An 8,195-nucleotide genomic window follows, 5' to 3' on the forward strand; every position below is an offset into this window, starting at 1 on the left:
CCTCCCTAAAACAGTTTGGAGACGTGAGGACTGGAAGCTGAAGAGAAGGGGTGCCCTCTCACTGAAGTGATCTATGCGGACCGAGCACGACAAGCAAACAGTTTCTTTCTGGTGAGTAAAATTCTAATTTCGAAAAATAAACTGGGTTTATTAAGGTTAAGGGATTCACTCATTTTGTAAAAAGTGAGGAGCAGACGTGCTTGCATAGCAAGGTTTTGGAAACCGGTGTTGAATTCAGAGAAGCTTCAGGGTTTGGAACCAATAAAAAAAAGTTAACTGGGTTTAACAGTTTTTTAGTTAACTGGGTTTAACAGTTTTTTAGTTAACTGGGTTTAACAAAGTCAGGGTTTAGAACCACTGCAAAAAAAAAAGAAAAGAAGTTGAATTGGGATAAACAAAGTATATATAAGATATATGGAGTGTTTATTAATTTAAACACACCTTTAAGATTGAGCTCTGACGTCGAGTTTCATGATAATTATAACTATTTTCATAAAAAAGTAATAGCATTCTCAAGTATTTAATACCTGGAGGGGTATAACTAGAGAGAAGTGTGTGTCTAGAGATTTGAATGATATTTCTCTAAAGGTATTAGGATGCACTAAGTGTATTTAGAAATGTTTTAACCAAAATATAAAAAAAACATTTATAAAAAAAAAAAAAGGGGAAAAGAGGTATTCTAAAACCTCCTATTAGGAGAAGTAACTACGTTAGATAGAATTGGGTTTATTAAAACTAAATATAAAAGAAAATAATCTCAAATCAAAACTCAAATTTAAAAAATACAGATAAATAAAAAAGATATAGATCAAATAAATTAAATAGGAGTTAGGAACATTTTTATTTTTTCTCCCGTACCAGTAGAACTTTTGGTCTACAAAGAAAAATGGGTTTAAACATCAGTAAAGAAGGGAAGAGGAAAGATTCTGTAAATTCACCACAGCCTACCTCTCCTAATGTGCAGTACATGATAAAGAATTACGGCAAATGTTGTACTGAACAATTCAGCGAATGGGTTGAGAATTGTGGCTTTCCAAGCACGGGAAGTTTGAGTTTGAATCAGTTACAGCAACTCAAAGTTAAACTACTTGTGAAAGAAGAGCGGAGTAAAGATGATAAGCAAAAAAGAAAAAAGAATAAAAAAGTATTTGTACCAAATTGGGCAGCGTATGACTGTTGGGTCACAGAAGCAAATATCAGAGATAGAAAGCAGAAGGCAGGGACTGATGTTGTCTCCAAGTGTCAGTTTCTCCACTTAGATCCTGATCTCGACTCAGCTCCGCCAAAGGGGAGACCACAGCCGGCAGCGGTGCTGGACCAGCCGAGCGCTCAGCCGCCACCGCTGCAGACGGCGCAAGCGGCAGTTCCAGCCGTCTCTCAACTCTACCCAGACCTCGACCTCCCCGCTGCGGAGGGACAAGACAGCCCTCCAGCCTACAGCACTCCGTGGTCAGCAGCTCACACTCCGAATCGCACCCGAAGAGGTAAAGATTACGGTTTAAAAACATCCGTGCAAGCACCGATGGTGGAGGTGGCCGCAGGAGATGGAAACACTCAGCTGATCTATAGACCATGGACATTCACGGAAATGAAAGAATCCACCGTTTCATTCCTCCCACAAGTCCTAAGTGGGGGAACACAGTATGCAGTGCAATTGGAGGCTTTTTGCAAACAGTTTAAACCAACGAGTACTGAACTGCAGAGACTGTTGATGACGCAGATGGGGATTCATTTTTCCAAAGTGACGAGAGTTTTCCCCGCACGGGAGCGGCGATTGGTGGATCCAGACTGGGCCCATGCTAGTAACCATGAATATGGACAATTCATAACTAATCTGTGTGAGGAAATAACAGAAAAGTTTCCCGCAAGAATGGACATGAGTAAAATTTCCATGTGTAAACAAGGTGAAGATGAGACTGTGACCGATTATCTCCACAGGCTCTCGGAGGTCCACACTACGAATAGTGGCCTCGAGAGGCCGGATGCCATGGGGGGGCAGAATCGTATCACCCCGTGGGAAGCTCACTTGAGGGATCGCTTCATCCACGGCATCAGACCGGAGATCAGTGAGATGGTGAAAACAAACTGCATCGCCTGGGAGTCTGCAAATCTCGGGAAAGTCGAAGTACATGCCACCCATGCTGAAAAACTCTTGAACAGTAAGAAAAAGAAAGAGAAGTCTGAGTTTACAGAGCAGCTACAGATGGCTCAGCTGGCGGCGTATCAGACACAAGGCCGCGGCAGAGGGAGAGGTCGATGGAGGGGAAGAGGACGGGGACGTGGAAGATCTGACGCTTGTTTCATTTGTGGCAAAGTTGGACACTGGGCAAGGGACTGTCCTGATAACCCGCACACAAAGTGCGATTGACTGGCGGGGGAGCTGAGGACAGATACGGATCCAGGTGGTGAAAACGTTGAGACGGAGAGGGAGTTTGAACCCTCACATCAATATCGTAAGAACACTGACACACACACACCATGTAAATTAATGTTGGACACAGAGCAGATGATTACGAAGGCTATTAATCATTGTGAGTTTAAGCAGGAGATTAATAAAGAGAGGCTCATTGAGCTTTATGCTAAATATTCACATGATGCATATAAACAGATGCCGGAACACACGATTGTAGTGAGTGGTAAAGACATCACATTTTTGGTAGATTCAGGGGCCACAGAATCAGTCATTAAATGTGGAGAGTTTGATATTACTCCTAAAATGAGTGCCAGATATCTCAGAACGATTGGAGCAACTGGTACTACAGTGACAGAGAGATATACTGTACCATTGTCTTGTCATGATGAGGTTGAAGGGAGCTTTAAACATTCATTCTTGTTGTCACCACGGTGTCCAGTAAATCTTATGGGTAGAGATTTGATGTGTTTGATGGGCATTATGTTAATCTCAACATCACAAGGTATAGTCGTAAGTAGAGTTCCACAAACATCAGTGTTTGTGAAACATGGTAAAGAGGATTTAATATATTCGTATCAATGGAATATTCCAGACTCTGATCTCACTGCTGTAAACAGCACTCTTCTGCAACAGGCAAAATCACTTAGTACAGATGTGTTAACAGATGTTATGACAACACAAAGCTTACATTGTACAGCACACATCTCCGTTGGATCAGATCATTTGTTTGAGCAAAACTGGTTTAAAGAAGGCCAGGTTGAAGACAAACTTAGGCTGAATTGGCTATACTGGAACAATAACCACTGTGTTGTATCAGTAGCTCTAACTGACTCACTTAAACAAGATTTGCTTGAAGTGTCACATTCTGATCCTTATGTTCCACTAATCAAACCCAGACAGGAAGAATGGAAGGACTTGGAAACTTGGACCAAAAGGTGTAATGCAGCTACTGGATGGGAGAAAACATCTGATCCTAATATTGATTTTCACAGAGGTTTGAAGGTTAATCGTAGGAGATTTTCTGCAGTGATAAATGCAATCAGGAGTGTTGAACTCATTCCTGATATAGATTTTGTCAATGTTAAACATACACCGCAAATAGGAAAACCTCTTGATATGAGTGATGAAGGATTCAGTTTTGTGTTAAACATAAGTGACATTCCTGAATTGAATCAGGTACCGTCATGTGTGTGGGCTGAGCACAAATATGATGTGGGTCTAATCAAAGGAGCAGACCCAATAGTGGTAATCCCTAAATCATCATATAGACCATGTCAAAATCAATATCCATTGAAAAAGGAAGCAGTGGAAGGTATTAAACCAGTCTTTGAATCTCTTTTAAGGGCTGGGGTGATAGTTCCATGTGAAAAATCTCCTGTTCGAACACCTATTTTTCCTGTTAGGAAAATGAAGGAATCTGGACAACCACAAGGATGGAGATTTGTGCAGGACTTGCAAGCAGTTAATGCTGCAGTACAGGCTCGTGCACCAAATGTTCCGAATCCTCATACTATTCTTTCACAGGTTCCATCTGAGAGTAAATGGTTTTCTGTGGTTGATTTGTCAAACGCATTTTTCAGTATTCCCATTCACCCCGACAGTCAGTTCTGGTTTGCATTTTCTTTTGAAGGAAAAATGTACACATTTACACGCCTTTGTCAGGGGTATTGTGAGTCACCCACAATCTTTAATGCAGCATTAAGGGACAATCTGGAATCACTGGATCTACCAGCAGGTAGTGCCCTTTTGCAGTATGTGGATGATTTAATGATCTGTTCCCCCACAAAGGAGACATGTGTACAGGACACAGTGGCGTTACTCAAACATTTAGCTACAAATGGTCATAAAGTTAGTTTGTCTAAAATGCAATTTGTTTCGGAAAAAGTTACCTTTCTGGGTCATATAATCACATCAGAGGGTAAAACCCTCTCATCCAAACGAATTGAAGCTATTCAAACTATCCCAAAGCCAGAAACAAAGAAACAAGTCATGAGTTTTTTAGGGATGACTTCGTATTGTCGGCAATGGATTCCACATTATGCTGAAATAGAGGCACCACTATCAGCAATTGTGTATGGAAAAGGCCTCACTGCAAATAACAGAGTCACCTGGACAACTGAAGCTGAGAAAGCTTTTGTTGATTTGAAGTTAGCTATGCAATCTCCTCCGACATTAGGACTACCAGACTGTACCAGGCGCTTTACACAGACTGTGGATGAAAGAGGCGGGTATATGACATCTGTGCTGCTGCAGGACCATGGGGGACGACTGAGACCGGTAGCTTATTTTTCCTCACGACTTGACTCTGTGGCAGCAGGACTCCCAACTTGTCTTAGGGCTGTAGCAGCTGCTGAGAAAGCTGTGATTGCATCACGTGATGTTGTGGGTTATGCTGATTTGACGTTACTGGTGCCACATGCTGTTTCAATGATTTTGCTTGAACAAAAAACTTCTCACCTTTCAACAGCTAGATGGCTCAGATATAATACAGTGTTACTTGAAATGCCAAACATCACTATTAAGAGGTGCACTGTTCTTAACCCCGCTACTCTCCTCCCTACACCAGGTGATGGAGAGCCACATGATTGTGTTGCAGTAATAACTGAAATTTGTTCTCCCAGACCAGATTTACAGGATGTACCGCTTGTGAATGCAGACATGGAGCTGTTCGTGGACGGCTCAGCATCAAGGGATCCAGCAACTAGTAGAAACCAAGTGGGTTTTGCAGTAACAACTTTGTATGATACAATCATAGCTGAACCACTCCCATCACAGTATTCTGCACAAGCTGCAGAATTAGTTGCATTGACTGAAGCATGCAAATATGCAAGAGACAAGAGTGTCAACATCTTCACTGATAGTAGATACGCATGGGGTGTGGCACATGATTTTGGCAGACTTTGGGCTAATAGAAAGTTTTTAACCTCTACAGGTAAACCCATTACACACCATACCCTGGTTGCTGCTCTTCTTGATGCTGTGTTGCTACCTAAACTGATTGCAATCTGTAAATGTGAAGCGCATACTAGGGAACTTGACTCAGTTTCACGGGGAAATGCAAGAGCAGATATTGCTGCAAAGGCTGCAGCGAAACGTAGCCTGCCAGTTAATGATGCTTTTGTTTTGGATGTGCCCGTGACACCTAATGCTGATTTACAGGAGCTGCAAGCGAGGGCAACACCAGAGGAGAAGGTTGTTTGGAAGAAAGCAGGCTGTTCTGTTACTGACGGAATTTGGTGTGGGCCAGATGGAAAACCTTGTTTACCTAAATATCTGTTTCCTTATTATGCTAAGTTGATACACGGTAAAGACCATGTGTCAAAGGGGGGAATGCAAGCAGATATACAGAAGTATTGGTTTACAAAAGGATTTTCAAACTACTCAAAAAAATTCTGTCAGAAATGTGTAATTTGTGCTACGAATAATATTGGTAGAGGAATCCATACTGCACAAAGTGCACATCCAGCACCAAACGAACCATTTGATCATTTACAGATGGATTTTATTGAACTAACACCAAGCGAGGGAAAGAAGTACTGTCTTGTTGTGGTTGACATGTTTTCCAAATGGGTAGAGGCTTTTCCCTCATCGAAACAGGATTCTTCAGCAGTGGCAAAGGCACTTCTGGGGGAATTCATTCCTCGGTGGGGAATCCCAAGAAAGATATCCAGTGATAATGGTACTCCATTTGTAAGCGCAGCTTTAAAGAGTGTTGGTGAGTATTTGGGTATCGATATGCGACAACATTGTGCTTACCATCCTGCTAGTGGAGGAGCAGTGGAAAGAGAAAACGGCACATTGAAAAACAAACTGGTCAAATGCTGTGAGGAAACAGGGCTGACATGGACAAAGGCATTACCTATTGTTTTAATGTACATGAGATCTAGAGTGAGAAGTAAGAATGGTTTGAGTCCTTATGAGATTCTCTTTTCACGTCCAATGGAGACAGGAATTGGTCCTGTTAAAAGGCAGCTTCCTCAGACCAGTCAATGTGAAGATGAAATGTTGCGATATTGTGTAAATCTTTCCTCTGTTCTCCTTGATATCCACAGGCAGGTGAAAGACGCCCTACCAAAATCCATAGACGGTGAACTGCATGATTTGAAACCAGGAGACTGGATTGTGGTGAAGGACCTGAGGAGGAAAAGCTGGAGAGCACGCCGGTGGAACGGGCCCTATCAAGTTCTTCTCACCACGCAGACGGCAGTGAAGGTCGCAGAGAGGGCAACCTGGGTACATGCAAGCCATTGCAAGAGGGTACCTGAGCCAGGAGAGGATTCTTCAGGACAGAACGTGCGTTGATGTCAGCAGGTGGTGTTTCCAGCCTTCGATTGTTTCATGCCCGCAAGGAAAGGGGTGTGGAAACCATTAGAGTTACAAGTCTCTAAAATTCAGTGACACACTGATTAAGAGGGTTGCAAGAGGAACACTGCTGATACTCAATGGCGCCGACGGACAAACAGTGGCATCTGATGGGGCGGGCGGTGCGCAGTTGGAAGGAAGGGAAGTGCTCCCTGTTCTTGCTGACTGTCATCTTCGTCCTACCACTGCTGCTGTGGAAAACAAGCCAAAACAACTCGAGCATAAAAGAAATAACCAAAAGAGAACTTTCGTTTGACCCCTATGATGAACAGATAAAACCTGAAAATAATGCATGGTATGAGACCATGAAGGTAATCGCTAGAAAAATCACTAATGAGAGCTGTTATGTCTGTGCACAACTTCCTCATGGTGTGGGTACTACTCTCCCACTTAAGACCATCCCACTAAACACCTCAGAGACATTAGGAGTACTGATAGCTTTCACTCAGGGGCTTTCACTAAAGAACAGGACTGTGCGAGACATGTATAGTAAACTTAAACTACTGAATATCAGTGTAGTTAATTATGGGGGTTCCACAGCTCGATTCTGGGACATGTCTTTGGTGGCAGATCAGGAAATTCACCAACCTGTGATGACAATAAACCCCACCGGACAGTTAGGCACTGTTTGTTTTACTAGACAATGTTTTATGGCTGAGGATCACTATCTGGGAACTTCACCATGTAAGCAAAAAGTTATAGCTACTTGTGGTTTGAGATGGGATCGGGAACCATCAGAAACATGTAGAGGTAACGTGCCATTTGTTGCTCAGTTAAATTTAACTAATACCATCAGTTTAAACAGACCAGGTCATGACAACCCGGTTGTTAGTATGCCTTCTAGTGATGGGTATGGGTCTCTGAGGGAACATGTGTGGGTGTGTGGGAAATATGTTTACCAGTCACTCCGACCGGGGTGGTGTGGGACTTGTTATATTGCCAGACTAGTACCTTCTGTTACCTTGTCACCTAACCTCACCCACTTCCATACAGATTATCCTCACTATTATGTGCCATCCAGACATAAGCGTTCCACAGTAAGAGTGTCTCCAGGAGAAAAAGGATTCGGAGGGTTCTTACCTTGGTGGGGAACTGTGAACAACGCACACAAGATAGATGAGATTGCTATGGAACTGGAGAATCTAACAGCCCTAGTGGGGGAAGGTTTCTTATCTCTGTCTCCCAGTATTCAGGGTATCAGGAATGTGGCTTTGCAGAACAGAGTGGCTTTGGATTTAATGCTCGCAAGTCAAGGGGGTGTTTGCCACATAATTGGGACCGATTGCTGCACATACATACCTGACATTTCTGATAATATGACGCATATAGTTTCCCATTTGAATGATCTATTGTTCGAGGAGAAAAGCAAAGACTCTCAAATTCCTGAAGGATGGAATTGGGGATCATGGTTTACTCTAAC

At 42.7% G+C, this 8,195-nt stretch overlaps 1 protein-coding gene across 1 annotated transcript; it reads left to right on the top strand.

The window, feature by feature from the left end:
• Positions 1–73: 73 nt before the first annotated feature.
• LOC133019136 (protein NYNRIN-like) lies at positions 74–7,251 on the top strand. The gene is made up of 4 exons (XM_061085510.1): positions 74–111; positions 1,278–1,484; positions 1,939–2,125; positions 3,590–7,251. Exons 1-4 carry the CDS (start codon positions 74–76, stop codon positions 6,713–6,715), a joined length of 3,558 nt encoding a protein of 1,185 aa, XP_060941493.1. The 3' UTR covers positions 6,716–7,251.
• Positions 7,252–8,195: the final 944 nt, after the last annotated feature.

The sequence above is a fragment of the Limanda limanda genome, chromosome 2 (genome assembly GCF_963576545.1).
Source record: "Limanda limanda chromosome 2, fLimLim1.1, whole genome shotgun sequence".
NCBI lineage: Eukaryota > Metazoa > Chordata > Actinopteri > Pleuronectiformes > Pleuronectidae > Limanda > Limanda limanda.